General features: G+C 43.8%; 1 protein-coding gene across 1 annotated transcript in view; it reads right to left on the reverse strand.

Annotated features, from left to right (window-relative positions):
* The window catches only part of LOC148030404 (uncharacterized), a 47,479-nt gene extending 21,946 nt beyond the window's left edge, over positions 1-25,533 (reverse strand). Inside the window, exons 1-2 of the mRNA XM_087686728.1 lie at positions 24,655-25,533; positions 24,242-24,364 (exon numbers count right to left, since the gene is read on the reverse strand). Of these exons, the coding sequence (XP_087542854.1) occupies positions 24,242-24,364; positions 24,655-25,422 (891 nt within the window). The 5' untranslated portion in view covers positions 25,423-25,533. The remainder of the gene's footprint in view (positions 1-24,241; positions 24,365-24,654) is intronic.
* Between the last annotated feature and the right edge of the window lie 2,034 nt (positions 25,534-27,567).

Genomic DNA, 27,567 nt, shown 5'->3' on the forward strand with positions numbered 1-27,567 from the left:
AGTCTGGAAGAGACTGATGGCACTGTAGATTGACAAGCCTGGAAAAGACTTGTAAAAGTGTATATGGACAAGTGTGTTGAAGAACTAGCCTGGAAGAGACTAGTTCAAAGTGAAGATGGACAAATCTTCAAGAGATTAGTCCATGTGGGGTCATCAGTGGAAATTCACTTTCAGTTGAGCTACATTACAGATTTGGATGTAGCCTTAGTCTGCAAAGATGGTCAGAAGACTAGTGGGATGCAATGGAAGCAACTCCTAAAATATGGGAGTTACTATTTTTGGACCCCAGAATCTGTTCACGTCATTATCTTCGTTTTTGTACGAGGATTAATCCTTTGGTCTTTGCCGAGGTCAAATTTTGAACCGAGGATGGAGAATTTTAGACCGAAAGGTTTAAACAGGAAAATTGTTACATGTATGCCATGTGTCACAATTTGGGCATAAATTCCCAAAAGAGAGAGAGAGGGCAGCACAAAAAACGAGTTTCAATGCATGGGGGGCTGATTTGTGAAAGGGAGATGGATAGCTGCAGATGGAGAGCTCTTGAGAGCTGGTCTACCTTGTCTATGGTGCACAGAGGGCAGGGCTTGCTTCCTACTCTCTCTTTCTCTCCCTGACAGTACAGTTATGCTGCAGAATCAAGGGCCTTTCTTCTGATTCAGGTACAGCTGTGTGGAATATGCTGTTTTTGCATGAGGCAAGAGCCTCTTTTCTCCAGGAACAGGAGCAATTGTATGCTGTCCCAGCAAGGACAGGTGAGGGTGGTAACCTCACCAAGTAAATGTCTGAAACAGCACTGAATCAGTACTGTTTTTGGACTGTTCAGAAGTTATTTCAGAGCTCAATTGATGTCAGAATCAAGGGGCACTTGGCACAGATGATGCAGAACAGTGCTGGGAGCAGTATGAACTGAAAACAGGTCTCAGAACAGGTCTGAACCAGTAATTACAGTGGGCAGAACAGTACAGGGAACAGTATGTGTTGTAAACAGGTCTCAGAACAGGTCTGAACCAGTAATTACAGCAGACTGAAATGGTCAATTCTGCACTCCAACCAGATGATTCAGACTTGGGCAGAGTTTCCCCTCCTGGTCGGCTTGTTTTGGGTCAGTAATTGTACTGTTATGCTGCCAAATTTCACCCAGAATAGGTGAAAGACAGCCCATTGTAATTTCTCTCCTTCTAAAAATAAAGAAATATTGCAACGGGCGCCTAACTTAGGGGCCAACAAGGTGTCTGTGTTGCAACAGGAGCATTCTAGCATCCTGTATTTCTTTTTGATTCTCTGTCTTTAAGTTCAGGTAAAGTGGGCGACTGTTAAATTGGGTGAAAGCATTTATTTATTTTGGTTGTACACTACCGCCCTTCCCAGTGAACAGGCCGGTTACACATCCTCAAGCCTCCTCCATCTCCAAGCTCCATCCTCCATAGCCGCCGTGCAAGAAAAGAGAAAAGAAGAGAAGAAAAGAAGAGGAGATGGTGAAGACCTTCACCCTCTTGATCCCTCACTCTCACACACTCACTCCCTCACACTCTCACACTCCCTCTCTCAAGAGCACACACAAGCAAGAAGATGAGGAGAAGAGAAGAAGAAGAAGACTCTTGTTAGCCACACACCAAAGAATGAGCTCTCATTCACTTTTTGAACTTTATATATACAAATCCTAAAATCCCATGGGCACCCATCTCTTTTTTACATGACCGGGCCTTGTGGCAAGGTCTTTTTTCCATTTCCCTCTTCTAGCCTTATGCCTCTAGCCTACACCCATCTAGTATTTTACAATTGGCACAGGAGGGAGCCTGGCGCTCTTTTATAAGAGTTTTTCGAGTTTTTTGAGGCGCCCTTCATTTAAAATTGCGCTTTTTACCCTGGCTTAGCTTTGGAGGTCACCTGCGTCTCTTTGCTCTTTTTCCATGTTTTTTCTGCTTTTTCCTTCGTTTTTCCACTATCTCGACTTGGGGTTAACAAGAAGGTTTGGAAGCTTCTTTCTCTAGAAAAGTGACATGTGACATCTAGAAGAGAACATGTGTCATTTTGAAGAGATAAGTGTCCCTACATTTGTCATTTTCAACAAACACTTGTCATTTGTAACCTCTACTTTCCACTTTTGAGCACCCAAGCCTCACACCTATATATTGGAGGTCTTGTTGGGAATAAAGGGTCATCGTGCCTTTTATATATGCACGAGTGTGAACACACCCTTAGCACATTTGTACTTATATATATATATATATATATATGTATGTATGTATGTATGTATGTATGTATGTATGTATGTATGTACATACATACATATATATATACATATATATATCTAAAAACCTAAAGAGATACACTCCTCATTGTACCCAAGAAGTCGTGCTCACTCTCCTCTCTACTCCACACACACACACTCTCTCTCTCTCTCTCTCTCTCTCTCTCTCTCTCTCTCTCTCTGTGTTGTGAGAAAACATTGCGTATCTCAATCCTCGCACTCTCTGTCACAACAAGCCGGTATCAAAGTAAGAATCAAAGTAAAAAGTGTCGCAGGCAAGTAGGAAGTGTAGCAAGCGGGCAAGTGCTGTAGAAGTCCCAAAAAAGCTCGACAAGTAGGCGACAGCAGCAGCTGGACGCGACAAGGCAGCGTCGTGGCACAAGGTGACGAGGCAAGCAAGTATGACCAATAGATTTAACGGATAGCTCAAGTAGCTTACGTGCTGCCAGGCATGATGGCTGGCAACGGACCAACGGGGCAGCAATCGCGTGACAGGCACGTGGCGACCTGCACAACGGGTCAACGGACCCCTTCCCCTCAAAAAAATCAGCTTTTATCCCTCTTTCCTAATGAGGGTTCACGGACATAAGCACAAAGTTCAGATTTGTGCAATCTTGACCCGAAATTTTGGGGCTTTTTTCGGATTTGGGGATTGTGATGCAGAATAAGACCATTTGTCTCAAAAATTGCAAAAAATTGTGACATTTTGCCTTCGACATTTGGGGCCTTTCATGTACATGCAAAAAATTGGGCTGAAATTTACCCAATTTCTCGACATTGATGCACATTGGACCCCATGCAATTTGGGGCTTTTGCAGTTTGGGTAAAATTTGTGTGCCATTTGGTCATTTTATGTACACGCGGGTTTAATTCCATGCAATTTGAACATCTAGCACTTGGAAAATTTTGGGGGTTTTGCTAAAATTGCTCTATTTTGGCAAAATTGGTCTATTCTATGCATGTCAGAGACAGTGCAGATGTATGGCTGTGAGCAAAAAAAATTTGGGGCTTTTGACCATGCGAGTCAAATTTTGTGCCCGTGGGTGCATGTACAACAGAAATTGCAGCTAAAATTTGGGACTTCTCATGTAATGTGATGTATTTGTCCTTGGAACAGGTGTAATCAGCTGTGGAGTGCTGTAGCACAAGGTTTAGTGCTTCTAAAAATTTATTTGCAGATCAGAAATTTCTGCTTTTACCTCGTTGGTACTTATTTGTACCTTGGTCACTTGTGTGACAGTCTGGGCCTGCATTTGCTGAATTTTTTGGTTGCATATGGGCTGAAAATCATGGCTGGCAATAGTGACAGCAGACATCTCATGCACATTAAGAAGCTTGAAGGAGCACATTGTTAGCAGTCATGTTTGTCATGCCTTGTCATCTCCTGCCTGTGAGCCTCAGTCTGAGTCAGACGAGGACATTAGGAGCTCTGACATGTCCGTCATGTGTTATGATGGGGGAGGCTAGTCACTCTTGACTGGCTGTCTTAGGATGTGTATTTCTTTTTTACCTCTTTTAGTGGGCAGCCACTGGCTGCCCGGCCACTTTTTGGTCACTGATATGGGACACCCATTTTAGGGCATTTTTAGGGTTTGTCCTTTTGCCTATTTATAGGCAGCCCCCCTCCCCACTTGATCATTTGTCTTCTTGCAGATTCCGACACTCCTTCTCCCCCGTGGTGGTGCTGCCATCATCATCAGCCTGATCTGGTGCCCTCACTGACGCTGTGGGCTGCGTGCAAGGACTGATCAGTCTCCTTCCGCCTTCCCGTTTGTATTCAACATTCATTTCAGTCAGTGCAGATTTCTCTCCCTATTTTCTGCTTTCTCTCTCTCTCTCCCTCCATGTTCGTATTCCTTCTTCTGCAGCGCACTCTCACATGGTATCAAAGACGAAGGAGAGTACACGGAGCTGAGATTTACACGGGAGATCACCCAAAATCTTTGCATTTGCTGTTGGCCTCATCCCCAACAGTCAAGGCGGCCCTTCCAGGAGGTCACCATCCTTGCGTTTGCTGCAGGCACCCCCTCCAGAGGCTGCCACATGTCACCAGCCTTGCGTTTGCTGCATGCGCCCCCCCTCCAGAGGCTGCCACGTCATCAACGACCTCTTCCAGCTTCCGTTTTCAGTTAGGGCGGCCACTCCTACAGCTGGGCGACACTCCTTCAGCCTGCGCCTTGCTGTTCTGGCTGTCATTCCATCTCCAAACGGCTCGTTTCTTGCTGGCGATCTATTCCCAGGCTGCGTTTTGGTGCTGGCGGCTTCTGTCTTGGTGATATTCATCAAACAACCTTGCGTTTTGCAGCTCCAAGTGTCTGTAGGCCTCCCCAACCTGCGTTTTGGTGATTGGTGACCATACTGCTGGTCATTCTTCGGCATCGGCAAAGTTTTCTTTGGTGTTTGGTGTTTTGCAGATTGGAAGATGTCTTCTCATCAGTTTACGGGCTTTGATGACTCAAATGACGAGCTTTTGTCTCGACACTCATCTGAACGGAGGCGTGATTTCTATCACGAGGACCGTCGTCCGGAGTCTATTCCTCTTTCCCGTCCCCCTTCTATTCATGTATCTCGGCGAGACCCTTCCAGTGGGCCGAAGATGCAGCCTTTGGTACCCCCTGTACAGGTACCCGTACTTCCTCAGCTGCCCAAAGAGGTCCGGTTGGATGGCTCCAACTTTTCTCTATGGTCCTGCAAGGTGGAGTGTATCTTGGACTCCTTCGATCTTTGGGAGCTTGTTTCTGTTCCTATTCCCCGGCCTAAGGTGGATCCCACAAATGGGGCATCTATGGATCGTGCAGCCTTATGGGATCGGCTTAATTCTAGAGCCAAATCTTTTCTCTTTCTGAGTTTGCAGGATTCTATCCTTATTCATGTTCACAGGCTGAAGACTGCAGCAGACGTGTGGAGAAAGCTCGCGTCTCTCTATCAACAGAAGACGTTTGCCCACCGGATATCTCTCGAAAAGAAGTTGCGGATGCTCGCTATTAATGACAGTCCTTCCATGAAGGACCACATCAACAGATTACAAGATATGAGGGATGAGCTTGCATCCCTCGATCGGACGATATCTTCTAAAGACATGGCTATGATTCTCTCGACTCAGCTGCCATCGCCTCGGTTTGATGTCTTCTACACCAGCCTTCTTACGTCGAGGACCCGTGCCCAGCTTCTATGGGAGGAGCTATCCCCGCTTGTCTTGGAGCATGACGAGCGACTCAGAGAGGTCAGTGCTAGTGGATCCGACTCCACTAGAGCCTTTGTTGCAGGTTCGCGAGGACAGAAGAAGAAGAAGAAGTCAAAGGCTAAGAAGAAGGACAGTTCTTCAGGCTCTGACTCAGATTCAGAGAGACCGAAGTGCCCACACTGTGGGAAAGGGACACATCCCGAGGAGAAATGTTGGAAGAAGTACCCTCACCTTCGTCCGGGAGCGAAGGGTGGATCTACATCGGAGCCTTCTTCCACCTCTACACTAGCTGTTACCCATGAGTCAGTGTTCCTTCATATCCATGCTTTGGAGAAGGATCCTTCTTCCGTGGCTGCAGTGTCTTCCGCAGCACACTCTCACACACATAACTTTGCAGTCTGGCAAAAACAATGCTATAATATTCTATTGCAGAATAAGCAAGCAAAGCCGATTAAGACCAAAGGGGCAAAGCCCGCAGATATGAAACAAGAATACTAGGATGAGTTAAATTGTTAAGAAACACGGATCTAGAGCTATGCTAGCTATGGCGGACGGAGGTTAGAAACATAAAACATAATCGAGATAAAGAATTATAACTCAAGTGAATTAGGTTCCAAGATAGATTAACTTGGCCTCATAAACACAATCTTGAGTGACGCAAAATAATTGTTCTATTGCATTGAAATGAGTGTCAACAAGTAATGCCTTTATAGCTCTTGGATAGTACCACTCTTCCTCACTGTGCTTATGGGATTCTGGGCATCTCTCATAGAGCTTCTAGAGCATACATCTTTTCTCTTATCTTCCATACAAAGCCTCTTGTGGGCAAGCCTCTTTTGGGCACACACCTAGCCTCTATGAGCATTCATGTTAAGCATCATTTGCTATTCTCAACACCCCCCTCAAATTATGAGTCTCTACCCTTGCTGACTTTTGGCCCCCCTACATGTAAACATGGACCAAGAGACTAGCTCTTTAGCAGCCTAGTCAAGTTAAGGCTTGAAACTTTACATCTTGGTAGGGTTTGTTACATCCACTATGGAAAGCAAATCCACTAAGGGAAAACAAGATCCATGATGGAAAATTTTTTAAAAACATTTTGTTTGTAGCAACGGAAAGTATCTTCTTCTTCATGCTTCTTTGGCATTCTTCGAATTTCTTCTTTGTCTTCATGCTCTTTTCCTTGGTTATGCTCTTTGTCCCTTTTGTTGGTGCATGGTACTTAACATTTTGCTCCAATCTTCTTGTAACACGTCATGTTGACATGCTGTCTTTCAAGGTCCTGAATCTGCAAAGCCCAGTCCTACCTTTATGGTAATAGGCCTTGCCCTAGTCCAATCCACTCTAGTTTGTGAGATAGTTGCATCTTTCAATGATTCAACCTTATCAATATGGGTCACATTCCTTATGCCAAATGCAATCGTATATCTATGCATACTATTATCTTGAAAACTAAGAACCTCTGCGTCTCCTTCCAGCCACACTAATGATTGTGCACCCCCAAGTCCTCTCTCTTGGGCCCTCTCCCAACATTGAGCATAGTTGGATTGATATCACATACAAAGGCTCGTGCATCATCCTTTGCCTCTACATCAAAAGACTGGGCAAGTATGTTAGCAAATTAGTCAGCTCAGATGTGAGTTTGTGCTACAGAGGCTACAACATTTTATGTAGTATTTATCTGGCCATTTCTGGAGTGTTGTCTAGGGCTGGGGAGCCTTTAATGCTGGCCGACTGCATTTATTACTTCCCCCATTTTATGCCTATATATTGTTAGGGCTCCTCCTCCTCTATATACTTCAGCCATCATTTGTGGATTCTTCTGGGGAGAGAGGAGCCGGTGCCAAGGTGCCAACACAACCAGTGACTCACTGTTGTATGCTGCTATCTCATGTTCGATATGGATTCTGTTTCCCAAGCATACATCCGAGTTCTCATCTATATTTGTGTTCATTCATTCTTTCTTTCTCTTGTCTTGTGTTTTAGCAGTTTATTTCAGCATGTTGTTTATGCTTCCATTGCTGCACCACTTCTAACATGGTATCAAATTTCAAGATTCGTGTTTTCGCTGTCTTTAATTGCTGATTTCAAGACTGTTTTCCCTCTTGCTGATCAGGCAGCTGCTGCTCCAATCAGGCGACCAGTTTTGCCTACGTTTTTTGCTGCCATCAGCATCCGTACAACCTGCGCATCCATTTCGGCCTGCGTTTTGGTGTTTCTACATCTCCTCCTGGCTGGGCGCTTACATCATCAGGCCGTTTTTGCTCTTTTTGACAGTTTTTGACTGATTTCTTGACTTTTTACAGCAGCTTTTGTCTTAGTTTGATCAGATTTTGGGTTATACTGCATGTGAACTCTTGCTTTTTGCAATTTGTGCTCGTGGTTTGGCTGTGTTCCGTCTCCCAATCCTTTCTTTTCTCTACTTCTTTTCTAAATCCTCTCCAGATGGGCTTCTCCATGCACATCCACTAATAACAAGCTCCATGGACCTGATTATTACACGTGGAGTGCGGTGCTGAAGGCTTGGTTTATTCAGAAGTGGTTATGGTACGTGGTTAACAGAGCTATGGCACGTCCTTGACAACCTTCTCCTGTTCCATCTGCTTTTGATGAAGACAACCATGAGGAGGCTATGCTTACATGGGATTCGGATGATGCCCATGCTTATTCGGCATTACTTCGGTGTATTTCCAAATAAGTCCTACCGGTGGTCACCTCTTGTACAACAGCTTCAAACGTATGGTCGAAGTTACAATTGATGTACGAGGCTCCTTCCACCATGAGGGCCGTTCCTCTCTATGGCCAGCTCCAGCAACTAAAGTTTGAATCCAAAGATACAATTCAATCCTTCCTACTTCGTGTTACCCAACTCCAGGACCAGCTTCGCACTATGCAATCTGCCCTATCAAAGCACATCTTGTTGGTACGGTACTCTACAAGCTTCCTTGGGAATTTGATGGAGTGGCGAATGCTTTACGGGCGCAAACATCTACGACTCCTGTCAATTTTCTTCACGTGTCCTCCATGCTACTTGAGCATGAGGCTACTTTGCAACTACAAGGGCGGCTTCCGTCACATTATGGAGGTTCAAGTGAGGCTCTTGCAGCTTCAGAGAGGGGTTCGAAGATGAAGAAGTCAAAGACCCAATGTTACCACTGTGGCAAGAAAGGTCATTTAAGGAAGGACTGCGAAGAGTTAGCGGCTTCCAGGAAGAAAAAGGAGCAAGAGATGAAGCGGGATGCGGACTCCTCTGACAAGTCGTCATCTGCCTCAGCTTCCGATTCCAATCCTCCAACCATGGCGAACTCCAAGGTGCTGAAGGGATCCTCTTCTTCGGATCGTGGGAAGGGCTTAGTGGCCCCTTCATTAGCTGCTTTCTAGTGGTAGTGATGCAGACATCCTTCACGACTCTCCAGTGCTAGAGAGGGAGTGTGAGAGGGTGGTGAGATGGGGCAGCCGTGCCTAATCTATATGTCTATACAGATGCACAGGATCCAAAGAGGAACATCCCTGACGCATCGACCAAAGTCTAGCAGGTACAAATCTTGGAGCTAGTATTGACATCCAAGTTCATGATGGGTTGGTTACTTGACAAAGAGCGGGTGGCTTTTATCTGGAGTCCACATGAGGGGACACTTAAGCAATTTTGGCCAAAGGCGAGGATTCCATGGTCACATGTTTAGAGACATGTTTGGCAGATTGGTCTTGTATGTCCTGAGTAACATAGGTGACATAACACAGAGAGCTGCTATGATTCTTCTCTATTTTTAAGTAGAGTTGTTATGCTCGACATCAACGTCAGATACTCTCCGAGGCATCTTTGGTGGTGGGATGGCCACTCATTGCTTGGATATCCATGGTTCTTCTAGTGGTTCTATGTTGTATAGTTTATGATTCCCTATCATTGTGCAATATTGTATTGTATCAGATCACCCTTGACCTGAGAGAGGGTGTTAGCAGATTAGTCAACTCAGGTGTGAGTTTGTGCTGCAGAGGCTACAACATTTTATGTAGTATTTATTTAGCATTTTCTGGAGTGTTGTCTAGGATTGAGGAGCATTTAATGCTGGTCAACCAGCATTAAATGCTGGCCGACTACATTTATTGCTCCCCCCATTTTATGCCTATATATTGCTAGGGCTCCTCCTCCTCTATATACTTCAGCCATCATTTGTGGATTCTTCTGGGGAGAGAGGAGCCAATGCCAGGGTGCCCACACAGCCCGTGACTCATTGTTGTATGCTACTGTCTCGTGTTCGATGTGGATTCTATTTCCCGAGCATACATCTGAGTTCTCATCTGTATTTATGTTCATTCATTCATTCTTTCTCTTGTCTTGTGTTTCAGCAGTTTATTTCAGCATGTTGTTTATGCTTCCATTGCTGCACCACTTCTGACAAGGTATGCCCATAAGTTCACGAGAATGTATTGCTCCACGAAATGCAACACCACACAGTAACCTCCTATCCACCCTTGAAGATGCGCTCCAAAATGGCCAAGCCACTTATAAATCCTACGCAGGGAGGTATCCTTCTCTACTGTTAGGCAGCGTCACAAAGTACCCCACAAGGATGGCATCCTTGATGACGGCTTGCATCGTGCCTTCCTTGCCCTTCTAAAGAAAATTTGAGGCGCCATGTCGATGTTCTTGACCTCTTCCTCCATCTCCGCCGTGACCTGAGCCTGCGAGATAGGCTCCCTGCGGTAGAATCTCGTGCTCTGCCATGCGTAGGGGGCTGCAATCGTCTCTGCTCCTACAAGGCTATGGCTGCTCCAAGGGAAGAATCAGCATCCCCAAATCCGTCATCATTAGATTCATCTCCTGACTGATGCACAGGAGGCCAATGGTCTTGAGAGACTCTGCAAATCACAGTGCCGGATATGGCAGTAACAATGATGGTGGGGAGGAAAAAGAAGAGCATCATCTCTCCCTTCTCTCTTTTCAGCCTGCGATGCTTTTGTAGATTGATGTAGAAAGTGCTCCACTCATGGAAGAAATGAATCGGCAGAACAATGCATCTAGTAAGTTTTCCAGTGCTTTGCATACTAGGGGCAAATCACAACAGAAAGGCAAATCTGATAGCAAGGGACGCAGTAAATCACATGGCAAGGATATTGGATGTCATCATTGTGGCAAGAAGGGTCACTTTAAACGTGACTACTACAAATGAAAAAAAGAGAAAGGAAAGGGCAAGAAGATGATAGCAAGGAAGAGAAAAAAGAGAGTCAATCTAAGAAGAGCAATGTCAAAATTGAAGAGGTGAATGTAGTCACTCATGACAGTGATAGTGGGAATGATGTACTCTTTGTCTCTTCACACTTTAGTACACATGCTTTACTTGCAGATACGGATGATGACATGCACACTTGGATTCTAGATTCAGGTGCTTCCTTTTATGTCACCCCTCATCGTGAGTGGTTTTCTGACTATACAAGGGGTCCACATGGTGTTGTCCATCTTGGGGACAACTATGCATGTGACATTGCACGTATTGGCAGTGTGCAGTTGCAGTTTCAGCATGGTTCTGTCTTCACACTTCAACATGTACGGCATGTACCTCAGCTCAAGAAGAGCTTGATTAACACAGGGCAACTAGATGACAATGGATTTCATACCACCTTTGGTGATGGGAAATGGAAGATCTGTAAGGGATCTAGAGTGATTGCCAGAGGTTGTAAAAGTAATACCTTATATCCTCTCCATGTATCTAGTGTGCGTGACCATGTTGCTGCAATAATCAAGCAGCCAAGTGTTTCTTTCTGGCATGCCGATTTGGATACATGAGTCAAACTGGAATGAAAGTGCTTTCTCGTTTGGGTTACTTGCCTTATCTTCGTTATGCTGATTTTGAGCATTGTGATCATTGTATTTATGGTAAACATGCACAGACGTCTCATAAGAAGTCTCCTTCGCTGAAATCTTCTCCTCTAGAGTTAGTAAATTCCGATATATGTCAGATGCTAAAGTTATCTTTAGGGGGAAAGAAATATTTTGTCACCTTTGTCGATGATGCTACACGGAAGGTATGGGTTCACCCTATTCGTAGCAAGGATGAAATGCTTGACAAGTTTAAAAAATTCTTGGCATTGGTTGAAAATCAGACTGATAAGATACTTATGTGTCTTCGCTTTAACAATGGTGGGGAGTATGTGTCCAAGGCCTTTCAAGCATTTTATGACAGCAAAGGGATAAAGAGGGAGCTCACTGTCCCTCGTAATCCACCCCAAAATGGAGTTGCAGAGCATATGAATCGGACCATACAGGATAAGGTCCGTACGATGCTATCTCATGCTACATTATCCCAAGGTTTTTGGACAAAGGCCATTATGACAGCCATACAGTTGATTAATCGGTCACCAAACAGGTCTGTGGGAGGGGGGAGTTCCCCAAGAAGCATGGTCGGGCAAGCCACCTTCGTATGCACACTTGAAAGTGTTTGGCTGCGAAGCATTTGTGTACATACGTAAGGAAAAACGCAGCAAACTTGAGCCAAAGTCCTATAAATGTATTTTCCTAGGATATGGTAATGAATGTCCTATAAATGTATTTTCCTAGAATATGGTAATGAATGTAAAATGGGGTATAGATTATGGGATCCTGAGAAAAGGAAAGTAGTAAGCAACAATGATGTTATCTTCTAGGAAGATCGCATGCATAAACAGCCCAAAAAGACTGAGGAGGTCCACAAGGTTGTATTCCGGGAAGAAATACCTTTCGGACAGCAAAATGTGCCCGCTGTACAACAGCAAATACCTGCTATAAATGAACCTGCAAATGTAGAAAATAATGCTAGAAATGATCTACCAGCTATTGCTCATAATGATGAGCCACTGGATGTGCAAGAACAGCCAGGACAGCAAGTTGTTAATACTGATTTGCAGGCTGAAATGCCAGGACAGCAAGCTGAAAATGGAAATTTGCAAGAACAGCTAGCAAACAATGATAATTGGGTTAGAAGATCGTCTAGGGCTACTAGACAACCTGATAGATTCATTCCTGGTGCAAACAATGTGGCTGATTATGCCATGTTGACAGACTGTGGTGAACCGTCTTGCTTCAAGGAAGCAATGAACAAACAGGACAGCAAGAAATGGTATAAAGCCATGTTGTCAGAGATGGAATCTCTTGAGAAAAATAGCACTTGGGACTTGGAGCAGTTGCCTAAAGGGCAGAAAACCCTTCCATGCAAATGGGTTTACAAGATGAAGGTGACTTCTGGTTCCTCGCCAAAGTACAAAGCAAGATTGGTTGCGAAGGGGTACAAACAGGAACATGGAGCTAACTTTGATGAGATATTCTCTCCTGTAGTCAAGATGACTACATTGAGAACCAATTTGGGCTTGGTTGCAGCTGAAGATATGGAGCTCATATAGATGGATGTAAAGACTGCATTTTTACATGGTGATCTGCATGAAGACATATATATGCAGCAGCCTGAAGGGTTTGTGGCAAAAGGGAAAGAAAAGATAGTATGCAAACTCAAAAGGAGTTTGTATGGGCTGAAATAAGCACCAAGAGAATGGTATCATAAGTTTGATACATTTATGCAATCTCAAGGTTTTCATAGAAGTCAAGTCGATCACTGCTTGTACAACAAGAAGGCAACAGATGGCAGTCTGATTATCTTGGTTCTGTATGTTGATGACATGTTGATTGCTAGCAAGGATACTCATGCCTTGGACTCACTGAAGCAAAGTCTTCATGGCAGCTTTGACATGAAGAATCTTGGCGACGCAAATCACATTCTTGGCATGTGAATACTCGGAGATAGGTCTGTCAAAAGATGACGTACCAACGAGACAGTAGGGTTTGCAAGGAGAAACACGGAGTGAACTCCGCAAACATGAAGAAGGAAAGACAAGAGAGAAGAAACTCTGATTAATGGAATGATGAAATTCTAAATCATGGAGTGAATGTGATACAAGGGACCAAGAGTGCCGTAGCACAAGGAAGATGATGAAGACAGCCACGAACCGCAATGTCCTCCTGAAGGGGTATGAGGGTAGTGGAGAGGCTGGAGAGAAGGAGTGACGGATTGAATGAATCAGCCGTAGTGAATGAATGAGAGAGTGGCCTATAAATAGGCATAGTCAATCTAGGATGGCGCCCCTTTTTGGGGCTACGAACCCTAAACGCAAAACGCAAAAATGCAAAAACGCAAACTGCGGGTGAAGGGTGAAGGGTGAAGGATTTCTCAACACCCCCTCTCAAGCCCAAAAAGGGAAACAATAGAAGAGTGAGGTGGAGATGCAATGCTACATGCTGAAGAATACTCATGCAGCAGGTGCCACTTGGACAGTGTCCCTCGTGGGGAAATTGTTCACTTTCCCAAGCGCCCTAGTACAAAGATGATGAAAACATGCGAGGCATAGAAGGAATATCGGACTTTGTGTAGTGCCGAGAACCATAAGGATATACCTGTTCTCGATCTTGGGAGGTAACTCCATGCTAACCAAGTGACCAAGGCAAGAAGAGAAGAGGAGAAAGAAGATGTAGAGGATCCCTAAGATCCAAGATTTCCACCAGAAAGGGAACCTGCAGGAAAGAACAGTAGACAGAGTGAACTGGAGAACCCGAAACTCAACCTCGGGAGAGAAGCCACTAGCTCCGTGCATCCATGTTGGAAGGAATATGAAGGCCTCGTCACTAAGTCGCGGCTAAACATCCGAGGTCCCGATCTAGGTAATACCTAAATATCGTGGGTATCAGTAGAAGAGATTACCAGTCGAAGACAGCTACCCTAAGAAAGTAGAGGATGGGTAAAGAACTTCAAGTGGAGTAGGTTTCCCCTGTGAGATGGGAGGTGGAGGGGCCCCCGCTGAAGTCAAAGAAGAAGTAGATGCCTCCTCTGAGGACAAAGAAATAACATCCCCCTCTGAATCTCCCTCTGAAGTAGATAGGGAATCCAAAAACTCATGGATCACAGACTCCAAAATGTTTGATGACAAAGAAAGTGCCACCGGTCGGGCCGAAGAAGATATCTGGGGTACCAAAGAGCTCCCAAAGGTAGCCTCTCGAACCTGAGTAGTCAAGGGTGGGGAAGGGTGGGGAAGGGTGGGGCTCAGAATGAGTAAGAGGTGGGCAACAATCGCTGTCGCACAATGGAGCAGACTGGGTAGCCGAAGAAAAGGAAGGAGTCGAGCAGCCACGGTCTCTCAAAGAAGCAGACTGAAGAGGAGATGGTATCAAACAATCACTGTCTCTCGATGGAGCGGACTGTAGATCCGTAGGTCGTGGTGTCAAAAGATGGCGTACCAGCGAGACAGTAGGGTTGGCGGGGAGTAAGGGTCGAAGTCGGCAAGCATTGGTGGTGTGTCAGGTGATGCCACAATAGAAGCACCCAGTAGTCTGGTCATCTATTGGTAAAGAAGCCATGGATACCAGTGTGCCTTGCTGAAGAAAAAAGAGGTCAGCCACCATGAACCACGAACCGCGATTTCCGCTTCAAGGGGTGTGAGGGCAGTGTGAAGCACGAACCGCAATGTCCGCCTCAAGGGGTGGGAGGGTAGTGGAAGGGCTGGAAGTGAGCTGCCAGTGGGAGGAGGATGTGACCAACAGTAAGAGGTTGCAACCAATAGAAAAACGCAGTTGAGGAGAGAGAAAGACTAAAAATGCAGGCAAGACAGTCTGCGGGAGAGAAAAAGACTAAAAACGTAGGTAGGACAGTCTACAGGAGAGAGAAAGACTAAAAACGCAGGCAGTAGGAGAGAGATACTAAAAACGTAGGTAGGACAGCCTGCAAGAGAGAGAAAGACTAAAAACGTAGGCAGCAGGTCTGTGATGACGTGGCAGGCTGTACGGCAGCAAGTCTGCACAGGAACAACAATCCCCTGGCTGAAATCACCTCCAAACTGTGTGAAGAGGGCTGGAAATCAGGCGCCAACTGATGGAGACAGCAATGGACAGCTTCGGCTGAGATGTCCTCCGCGAACGGGGTGTGGGTAGCAAGCTGAAACACCTGAAATTTGCAAAAACGAGATTGTTTTCTGAATGGAGAGTGATCAGCAACAATCGCTTTGCTGTAAACAGCTGCAAACTGCGGGTGGAAGGCTGGAAACAGGCGCCAAACTGTATATGACAGCAAGGGACAGCTAAGACTGCGATGTCCTCCGCGAAAGGGGTGTGGGCAGCAAGCTGAAAACACCTGAAACCTGCAAAAACGAGATGTTGATGCAGCAGAAGAAGAAGAGAAGTGGATGCCGAACCCCCACCGGTCTTTGCCTTCACTGGAATGGAGGATCTTTGCTGCTAGGTGAGCAGATCCAGCCCTGATACCATGTCAAAGGATGACATACCAGCGAGATAGTAGGTTTTGCAGGAAGGAATACGAAGTGAACTCGACAAACATGGAGAAGGGAAGAGAAGAGAGAAGAAATTCTGATGAATGGAATGATAAAATTCTGAATCATGGAGTGAATGTGATACAAGGGACCAAGGGTGCCGTAGCACAAGAAAGATGATGAAGACAGCCACAAACCACGAACCGCAATGTCCTCCTGAAGGGGTGTGAGGGTAGTGGAGAGGTTGGAGAGAAGGGGTGACGGATTGAATGAATCAGCAGTAGTGAATGAATGAGAGAGTGGCCTATAAATAGGCTTAGTCAGTCTAGGACAGCACCCCTTTTTGGGGCTGCAAACCCTAAACACAAAACGCAAAAACGCAAAAACGCAAACTGCGGGTGAAAGGTGAAGGGTTTCTCAACAAGGTCAAAAGAAATACTCTATCTACCTCAACAAGAGTATATCTCCAAGGTTTTGCAGCGTTTCAATATGGAGGGGGGGAAAACAATTGGGGTTCCATTGCCTCCATATGTGAAACTCAGTGCAGAGGACAGCCCTACATTTGATGATGAGAAGGCTGAAATGGCCAAGATACCATATGCTTCAGCTGTTGGCAGTTTGATGTATGCTATGGTTGATACACGTCCTTACATTGCCTTTGCAATGGGAGTGGTTAGCAGATACATGGCAAACCTTGGTAAAAAGCATTGGAAAGTAGTGAAAGGTATTATGAGATACCTCAAAGGCACAAAGGATTTGTGCATCTGCTTTGGAAAGCAGAAGGCATCTGTTGCTGGCTTTACAGATGCAGACTATGCTGGTCATGCGGATTGCAAAAAGTCTACTTCTGGATATGTGCTTACCTTCACAGGAGGAGCGGTCTCTTGGATCTCCATGCTACAAAAGTGTGTTGCATTGTCTACTACAGAGGCAGAGTATGTGGCTGCCACTAAGGCATGCAAGGAGACTTTAGGCTTTCACGTCTAGTGGAAGAGCTTGGCATTACAGAATTACATGTTCTCTATTGTGATAGTCAGAGTGCTATCATGCTAGCACGAAATCTCGTCTTTCATGCAAAGACAAAGCACATACACGTGAAGTATCACTTCATTAGAGATGTACTTGACAGCAAGAGCATTGAGCTTATCAAAGTGCATACAGATGATAGTCCTACAGATCATCTCACAAAGGGTCTTCCAACAGAGCAGTTTACTCATTGCCGATAGATGATGGGAGTTGGATAGATATATGTATTTCACCTTTGTACATACCTAGACTTAGCTGATTCTTTTCTCCGCTTGATAATTGATCAAGTTAGTTAAGTTCAAAGTATTGTCATTCTCATATTCTTCCCTGCACTTACAGCCTCACCATCATCTGCTTGGCGTCAGCACCCTTCTCCATCAGGCTCCACCTTCACATGTGTTTCTCAGTATGGAGACCTCCTTGCTTGGCATCATCATCTCCAAGTTGGCGTCAACATCCTAGCCTCTGGCGACGGTCTACATCACCGAGCATCAACGATTTCATCACTCGTCCATCATGGGGGCTGCTAGGACCTGTGCTTTTGCAACTTGGCTCCTCCTCTATCACCTATCATCACTCGTCTATCTCAAGGACTGCTAGGACTTGCGTTTTTGCAACCTCGCTCCTTCTTCGTCACCTAGCATTATTCATCTATTACAAGGGCTGCTGGGACCTGCATTTTTGCAGCCTAGGTTCTCCTCCATCACTAGCATCACTCGTCTGTCCCAAAGGCTGTTGGGACCTGCGTTTTTGCAATCTGGCTTCTCCTCCATCACCTAGTGTCACTCGTCTATCATAGGGATTGTTGGGACCTACATTTTTACAGCCTAACTCCTCCATCACTTGGCGTCAGTCATCTATCACAGAGGTTGCTAGGACCTACGTTTTTGCAGCCCGGCTCATCCTCCATCATCAGATGTCATCATTATCCACTTGGCCTCACCATTTGGACTGCTCTCCTTGCATTTGATAGCTCCAACACTCTGTCTAGGATTTTCGTTTTGTTACCCAGGTCACTCCCCAACATGAAAGGATTTGCGGGTTCGGTATCATCTACTGATCTCTCTCTTCATTTCTGATCTGTCACCAGGAGACAGAGATGTCCTTCTCTTCCTCTCCCACCCACAAGAGGATCAATTCGTACCATAGTCTCCTCACGATTGATGCAATGCACTATGGAGGTTGCTTCTATTTTTTCTAGGGTTTCAGGGATGCCACCTCGAAAACCTGCAGTTCTGCAATCCGCTACCCCAAGAGACAGTGATTGTTGGATACCATCACCTCGCCACTCCGCTCCTTCGAGAGAGAATGGCTATTTGACCCCTTCTATTACTTCGGCTTCGCAGTTTGTTCCACTAAGAGACAGTGACTATTGCTCAACCTGGGCCTCCCTTTTCCCCACCCTCGACTACTCAAGTTTGAGAAGCTACCTTTGGGAGTTTTTTGATATCTTTGATACCCCGAAAACCTTCTTCGACACAACCGGCAGAACTTCCTTTATCATCAAATAATTCAGAGCCCACGATCCATGAGGTTTTAGATTCCCTGTGTCTCGTAGAGGAGGATTCAAAGGGGGCTATACTCTCTTTGCCCTCAGAGGAGGCTTCTACTTGTTTGGCTTCAGAGGGGACCTTTGCACCTCCGCCCTCAGGGGGGGCACCTACTTATCGTGAAGTTCGTCAGCTACCATTTACTCTTTTGGGAGATTGTCTTTGAGCAATCATTTCTCCTATTGATACTTAGGATCTTCAAAGTCTGCCTAGATCGGGGCCTTGGAGGTTCAACTACAACTTGGTGACGAGGCATTCGAATTCCTTCCAACATGGAGTTACAGAGCTAGTGACTTTTTTCACGAGGTGGAGTCAGGTTCTACAATTCATCCCATCTATTTTTCCTTACTACAAGTTACCTTTCAGGTGGAAATCTTGGATCTTTGGGATCCTCTACATCTTTGTATCTCTCTTCACTCCTCTTTCTTCATCCCTTTTTGGGCCTGAGGGGGGGTGTTGAGAAACCACTTTTTCAGTTCATGCATTTCAAGGTTTCACACTGACAGTCCCAAAAAGAGTTGGTATCCACATTTTGGCCACCTTTTTAGTGGGCGCCCACATAGCGGTCCGCCACCCTAGACAGCTTATGCCTATAAATAGGAAGTCACTTCATTCCTTCTCACCTCTCTCGTCAGTCATTCTTCACCCTTCTTCTTTGTCATCAAACACCCTTCCCTTCACCAATCCCTTCCACTGCACTCACACCCCTTCAAGAGAACATTCCGATTTGTGGGTCATGGCTGCCTTCACCCTTCCTCTTCTACTTTAGGTGCCCTGTTCCAACATCAAGCCTTGCATTTGGAGGCGTTACCATCATCTACTTGGTGTCAACACCCTTCTCCATCACGATCCATTGAATTTTCTCTCTATTCAGCATTCTCTCTCATTCTCTAGCCATTTCCCAGCCTTGCTCCGAAGATCTCAGCATTCTAATCCCTAGAGATTGAGATTTTTTTTTTCTTTGTTGGGGCTATAAACCCTAATTTACAACAAAAATTAGGGTTTGACAACAACCTCGGGAAGCATCTCAAGAGATTGGAGCCTCAAGACTAGAATTTTTAGGGCTAAGAATTAATTCTTAGTAAGATTCAAGTGAGGGACTAGATAACATTCGAATTTGGGGAAAATTCAATTCCCAGGGAGGCGATGAAGGCCAATTTCCCGAGTAAATCATAGAGCAAATCAATTTGAAGCCTTGGTGGTCATTATTGACAGCAAGGGGCTTTTGGATTATGAAGAGGATTGAAGGAATCCCATTGTATTCAAACTCAATTGCAATTAAAGATAAATAAATGCCAAAAGGGGCGCCAATTTTGGGGCCAACAGGGCGTCCAATGTCTAAGATTGATTGGTAAATGTTTGTGTTTCAGCATTTAATTAATTATTGCTTGTTGTAATTGAGTTATTATTAGATTATTACCACCTCTCCACTAAAGGAAGGCTGATTTCATACTCAATGATATGCTTTATTATTTCCCAAGGCGGAGACTTACAATTACAAGCTTATAGCAATTCAAATTGGGCTAGTGATTTAGACACTAGGTAGTCAACTGGTGGACATTGTTTCTTTCTGGGCCACTCGTGCATCTTGTGGCTAAGTAGAAAACAACCTACAGTAGCTACCTCACCTTGTGAGACCGAGTACAAGGCAGCCTTCACAGCAACAATGGAATGTGCATGGTTGCGTAGATTGTTGGCTGATCTATAGATTTCTTTGGAGGGTCCTACACCCATTCTTTCTAACAACCAGAGTGCTATTGTAAGGGCAAGGAATCCTATGTTTGATGCTCGCACAAAACACATTGAGGTACATTACCACTATGTCAAAGAGAGATGTTGTGCAAGAGATCAATTTGATGTCTGTCCCTACACATGAGAATGTTGCAGACATTTTCGCCAAAGCACTTCCTCATGAGAAGTTTGAGACTTTTCGAAAGTCCTTGAACTTGCTACCCTTCGATGATTGATCTTCCTGTACTTCTATCACATTGGCACTACACAGGGTTGTTGGAATTTTCCAATTTTATGGGGAATGCCCAATCTCTTAGTCAATTAGTTTGTCATGTAAACTCAACTCAGTTAATAAGTTGTCACCACGTTTAGACTTAGTTCTAGAGTTATCTAACTTCACTTGAGTTAGGGATTTGGTCTATCTTAGATCTAAGATTGTGCTTTCATTCTATTACTTTTAGTTCAACAGGTATACTATTGTTTCAACTCACACTATCTACTATCTCTCTCGTTTCTCTCTCCGCCATAGTTGGTTCAATTTCCAACACAAGTTGATGTGATGTGGTGTTGGGCAGGCGATGCACTGTTAATAAGCTAGGTCAACATAGCAACGGCACGTGTACTACAAATGCGTCATCAAGCAAGCAGTTGAGATAGACGTAAGTCAATGCAAACATTAGTCAAGCAAACGTGAGGCGAACTAATATTGATGTGTCGAGGTAGAATGGCAAGCAGACCAGGGCACAAGAATCAACAATTAGCAAATGTCAATCAGCTGTCATTTCAAGGCAATTGCACAATAGGTACAATGAAGGCAATAGTTGCACGCTTGCGGGAACTTCTTCCTCTTCTTATTCTTCTACTACTACTTTCTTTTAGGGCATTGCATAGTGGACAACCACTAGGCAACAAGAAAAATGGCCGCGTGAAGAGAACCAGCCGAACATTACACACTATTGGATATAGAGCTCGCATGACCAATAAGCTATGGTGGATGGAACTCTTTTTTTTTTGGGGGGGGGGGGGGGGGGGGGGGGGGGATGATGGGAAACACACACACACACAGAAACACACAGAGAGAGAGAGAGAGAGGGGGGGGGGGAACACAGAGCTCTTGCAAGTACACAAACTGAAACATAGATTGATAATGATAAGTGTGATATGCAAGTACAAGTAATAGGCCCTATATATATAGGCTATAAAAGGTGTTCACACCTAAACATATATTTTTACACAATAATGTGTGTTCACATATGAGGATAAATAAATCTAACAAAAGACTATAGGTTTTATACATTTTGCCAAAAATCTAGTCATGTAGATGACAATTGTCATTTAAAGGCCAAGGGTATTAGACCCACACCTAAGATTAAACCATGCACAGCTATGTGTTTTACATCCAACAACCTTAGCTCCCTTTGATAATAGTGATGCCACTACATGGAGGTTGAGAGGGGGTCCTTTTCAAGGAGGTAGCACAATTTCCCCACCTTGTCACGAGGACATGAAATTTTGATACTTTGGTTAGCACTTGGTTAAATGTTAATTAAATGTGCAAATGTAAGGTGCACTCGTAATGTTCAAGTTAGTTATTTTATAATGATAGGCCAAAGACCTTGAGAAGTTAGTGGGTATCAAAGGCAAAAGCTATGATACGTTATCCTTGACAAGTACTAGGTGGTACCCGATGTTAGATTTTGGCCTAGAAGATATTATTAGTCATTAATTTCAATGATGACATTAGGAACTAGGCATTAATTAATTAATTAATTAATTAATGTCAATTCAAGAGCTAATAAATGCTCAAGAATACATGGATGAAAAATTGGCCTAGCCAATTTAATTGTTGGCTAGCACAATTAGTTTTTTGAGAAATAATTAATAACTAAATTAATTTTCAAAATTAAATATTCTGAAAATTAATTTAATTAGGCTACCTCATTCCAACATTGTGGAGGTTAAGAGGAGGTGAGAGCCCTTGTTGCAATTTTCCAACCATTGGTGATTAGCCCAACCATTGGAGACTACCAAAGAGGAGTTGCCAGCTGATTAGGAGGCCATTGGAGATAGGTAGCTCGTACAAGCTATCTGCATGGAAGTGACAACAATTTTGGGGCCTACAAGGGTAGGCAGCTGCATGTAGGGCTCCTATTGATAGTGGGTTGCAATCAATCACCCATTTACAATACAACAGCATTAAATTTCAGCCAATTCTCTCTCTTCAACTTCCTCTCTATTCTCTCAACCAATTTATCAAGAGATCTTGGCCAAATTTAGTTGCTATGAGGGTGCAATTGAAGAATTTCAGCTGCAAAACCCTAATTTACAGCAAAAATTAGGGTTTACTAGCCACCCTAGGAAGAGTGCTTAGAAATTGGAACCTGGTATTTAAAATTCAAAACCTAAGATTTGGGGATTCCGATGAATTTCAAGAGGCCAACCACCCAACATTATATTCATGGCAAAATTTGTCATCCAAGGAGCAAATCGAAGGCTAATGCCCAAGCACACCAAGGGGCAATTTGGTTTGAAGACTTGTCAGTTCCTATGGACAACAAGATGTATTGAAGATCGAAGGAGATCGAGTTGGATCTCCATGTACTCAACCCTTATCAATACAAGTCAAAGAAATACAACAAGGAGTGCCAGCTTTGGGACTAACAAGGTGTCCAGTGTACATCACTAACCACACCTACTACTTTGTTTATTTTCATGTCAGATGACTAGAAGGTACATCCCCCTTCTCAGAAGAATGCAGCTCCCCCTCGGACAGCTCAACCCCCCAAAAGACACTTGAAAGGATGGGGAAAGAGTAGAAATACTCCAGGAAGGAATAGGAGGAGCCATCAAATGTGGAAGGAGAGCAAGAGGGGCAGAAAATAGGGATGGAGGGGAGGAATCATAATGAAAAAAAGGTGCTGATGGGTAACCTCAAAGGAAAGGGAGGGGCTGATGTAAGGGCGGAGGGAGGGAGGGGGTCTTTTCCAATCGATGACAAAGAACCACCTATAGCAGAAGCACCATCAATCAGATCATCGAAGGCCACAGCCTCATCAAATACCACATCCATCCTTGCCTCAACCTTTCGTTTCTTTGGGTCATAGAGTTTGTAGCCCTTCATGGTCATACTATAACCACTTTAACTTCGGGTTCGAGCTTACCTTGCTTCTCCTTCTCCAATGGACATATGCTACAGCCATCAATGTGGCTGGAATGATCCTTCCTCACCCTTCTAAATGACTGCCTCTACACTCAGCCAGCCCCAAACAACCCTCTCTCAGCTTGCATGGGCAAGTTTGCCAAGTGCAACCTTCCAAAAACAATTTTCATATGACAATCCTCTTTCACAAGGTATGGAGTTCACTCTCAAAAGAGACTGGCAATAGAAGAGGGAAAATAGAGGGTAGGAATCTAAGATGTGAAAGAGTAGATCATGTTGCTCTTGGAAAGCTCTACTCACCCACGGAAGATATATGATTTTTACCTCAAGGACACCTCTGCTTTGATACCATAGAAAAAGGTATAGTTTGAAGAGAGGAAACATAGACATGTACGATGGTGACTAACAATGGCAATACCTCAAAAACTCAAGGAATGAATGAATAATGCTGAATGAGATACCATGTGGGAGCTCAAGAAGTGGAGGCTTTCCAGCCAATGTCTCTCATGGGAGCAGGCTGAGGAAGAGTGCTGAGTGCAGAAATTCCCGAATGTCAGATTACATGCACAGCAATGGAAGGAGCCAAACTGAGTCCTCTGGTCGGGGCAAAGATTCCAGGGCAGCAAAATGCAGATTTGCAGGCTAAAACACAGCCCAATTTCACTAAGATAATGAGGCCAATGATGACATAAGCAGTTCTCCTGGCAGCTGAAGATTCAGCCTCGAGAGCAGAAAATGCAGCAGGTCCCCAGTTTGACAACGATATCACTCGAACAGCAGGCAGCAGACTGTCAGGGCTGGAGACAGCTCCTCCAGTCCAGGGGGCAGCTACAGCAGGCTTGTGGCAGCCTCTGGCAGTCAGGGCAGCAGCAGCCAAGCCACAAATATTTCAAGTCACTGATCTAACTGAAGCAAGTCCAATCCAGCCTCGTTGAGGGTGCGTTTTCAAGCATGTACAATGCAAGCTAAGCTGTTTAGTGTGAGTTTTCAAAGTGCGTTGTATCAAAGCTTTATTGGATTGGTGGCTTATTGGAAAAGGGGGATACGATATATACCTGTTGTGAATCCTCCTTGGCGGGCTTCAAAACCTTCTTGCAAGCCTTGTTTATAAGCATAAACGCTGGATGGCCATAACTGTCTCTTACACGGAAGCCAAATTTGTCATCCCTAAGCCATTGCTGCAGCCATTCCCATCACATCGATAGAATTCAGGTCAGTAATGTACCTTACATTTCTGTATATAGTATATAAGATAATAATCCTGCATGTCTGTAAATTGGATGACCATAACGTCCTATATTTTGATGCCAAGTAATTGGAGAAAATACTTTTGAACACATTGTATGAAACGTAAATCCTACATGTCTAAAAATTACATGAAAAGTACGGTTAGATGTTAAGATCGGCAAAAAAAACCGTGCCAATCTAGCCTTAAGTGCAAGTAATTGGTAAATGAACCTTACAATACCTGAGAATCATCTTCTGAGTTTGCAGGTCCCATTACAAGCCGACCATCCTGTGCTGCTAGATTGAAGCTCCGGCCGGCCTTGCAGAAAACTCTGACAAGTTGGCCTTTCGGAAGCTCAACCTGAGAAGGCAGGTGAACGTCTGCAGCCGCATGGTGGTGGCTGCTGCCGTGTGGGGCAGCCAAAGGCAGGGATGGTTTCGGCGCTGCTTCTGTTGCGATAATGGCAGGGACATTGGGGGCATGGCCTTGAGCTTGCGGCACATGGAGCTGTGTGTGGGGTCTGGTGTAAGGCCGGGGATCTGCGGGTTCCGAGGGTGGGTAGGGGTAGCTTTGGGGAGGAGGAGGGGGATACTGCGCTGGGGGAGGGGGGTACTGGCCTAGCATCGAGGGAGCCGCGGCTGGAGGGGGGTAGAAGGGGGGCTGTGAAGCTTGAGGAGGAGGGGGAGGGTACACAGAGGGCGGATAGGCAGGGGGAGGGAACCTTGCGAATGGATCAGGTGGATACTGATGCAGCATTTGAGGGGGAGGTCCTGGTGGATAGAACGATGGATGATTTTCAGGGGAATCAGAGTACTGAGGACGGCCATGGTAGGAATCCGTGTGCTGCTCCGGATGATAGTGGTGATGGTGAGGATGCGGATAGCTATGGTAGGCATTTGCATCTGCTAAGCTCGATTCGTGATGGTGGTGTTGGCTATGGTACTCTCCCGAGCTGTGACCGTGTTGGCTATGGTACTCTCCCGAGCTGTGGCCGTTATAGGGATACATCCTGATTCCTGAACAGTGCAGGAGAGCTTTGGAGAAGGAAGAAGAAAACAGGAAATCTCAGGGCCAGCAGACCATGGGAACTGCAGGATAGGGTAAAGGGGTCAATAGATTTTCATCTAACAATCCTTTATTATAAAATTTTTTTCCAAATGCGTTGCATAAATATTTTTTAATATTCAAATTGTTTATATTATATAGAGCTCAAAGAAAAAATATTGGGTTATTTTTATATTTTTATCAAGTAGCATTAGTTACAAACAAAAGGTTCATAAAAGAGGGACAATGAGAGGTCAATAGAGTGTCACTTGAGGATGCATTGCTTTAGGGTTTTTACAAAATCTAAAATATGAAAAATTTTACATGGCTCAATTGTCTGACTTAAGTTAAGCTCATCTGTAATTTTAAAAAAATCATATTATATTATTAAATGACTAAAAAAGCCACTTCTTTCTTGTAAAATTGTCACTCGATTGGGGTGGATGTGCTTTCCTTTTGAAGGGCATTACGTTATTGGCCCCTTTACCCTAAAAGAATAGTAAGAGGCTTGGCATTTGCTTCTCTAAATGTAATTCAATTAACGCAGTGGAAGTCTTAGCACTCTAAAGCAATGCATTTTTTGCCAAGTCCAAGTCCATCATGGCTTCAGCCACATTTCGTTGTTTTTCTTATTAAAACATAGCTATTTGCAAACTCATTGGCTCATCAATTTTTAACATCGCCTAATGCAAAAACAATGCTCATAATATTGCTTAACACAAAAGCAATGCTCACATAAAGAGCACACATTGCTCTTCTTTATATATTGCTCATGTAAAGAGTACACCTTTGCTATGTGAATCCATGTAGATGCCTGCGACCACAACTATTGCCAAACGACAATGTGTGATGCATGTGTTGGCAAAGATTCCAACAGGTGCATAATGTATAGTATAGTTGTTGAAAATAGTCATTTCATTCGTGTATAGTCAATTTATACTATAGTCGTCAATAACAATGAAAATAGTCTATTAACTCCATTTCAATTATTATAATGGTTAATTATAATACCGTATTGAATCATGGGTAGTAGTATCTCATACCAGATGCACTAGTCATCGGGACGTTCTTGGCACCCTTCTCTTACCCATCAGTATTGTTGCACAATAGTCACTCACCGGAAGAACTTTCATAGTTGATTGATTCGATGACGATAAAAATAGTCCATTAATTTGATTATATGAAAATTGTGGATTAATTCGAGTATACTTGATTATTATATATAGTATAGTCAACTTATACCATAGTTATCAAATGACAATGAAAATAGTCGATTAATTTGATTATATACTTAAGTTGATTACTAATAATAATAATAATAATAATAATAATAATAATAATAATAGATTAATTCGATTATATACTATAATCGATTATTATATGATGATGAAAATAGTCAATTATAATGATGATAGATATTAATACGATTAGTAGTTATACTATTCTATATAATAGTCGATTATGTAGTTATATTACAGTTAATTTTATTATTATCAATTGAATTTGATTATAAATTCGATTATAGTGAGTTAATTCAATTATGTAGTTATAGTATTATACTACAATGTATTGGCATTAGATTACACAGTTATAGTGTAGATAATCCAATCAGTGTATTGTATTTATGTATTATTTAGTTATTGTATTATTAAGTGTATTAACTTAGTATATTGACTTAACTAGCATTACTAATACTTAGAGTTAATGTATTAATTTAGTGTCACTACAAGATACAGGCCTTATACAGATGTTCAAAGCAACGAAAATGTTCATAAAGAAATTTGCCCTCGTCGTCACAATAAACATCGATATTAGCGATGCCATAGAACAGTCGCTATGCAACGCATGCAATAAATTTGTGACACTAATAGCGACGGTAATATAGAAAAAAAAATTGTGGCAGGACAGCAAGCTGCCCTGCCACGAATAACACTATGTGCTTTATTTGGACCATATAAAAGAGTTTCAATAATGTGTACAATTCTCATCAGAATGAAGGCAAAGTGTACTTAAATCCATAAGACTGATACATAAAATAAATACAAGATCGCGTGATGAAAGCAACAATACAATTATAGCAAGATACAAAGGATGGTAATAACATAGTAA

Source organism: Lygodium microphyllum, chromosome 10 (assembly GCF_053477565.2).
Source record: "Lygodium microphyllum isolate KBCC chromosome 10, Lygodium_microphyllum_v1.1.10, whole genome shotgun sequence".
Taxonomy (NCBI): Eukaryota; Viridiplantae; Streptophyta; class Polypodiopsida; order Schizaeales; family Lygodiaceae; genus Lygodium; species Lygodium microphyllum.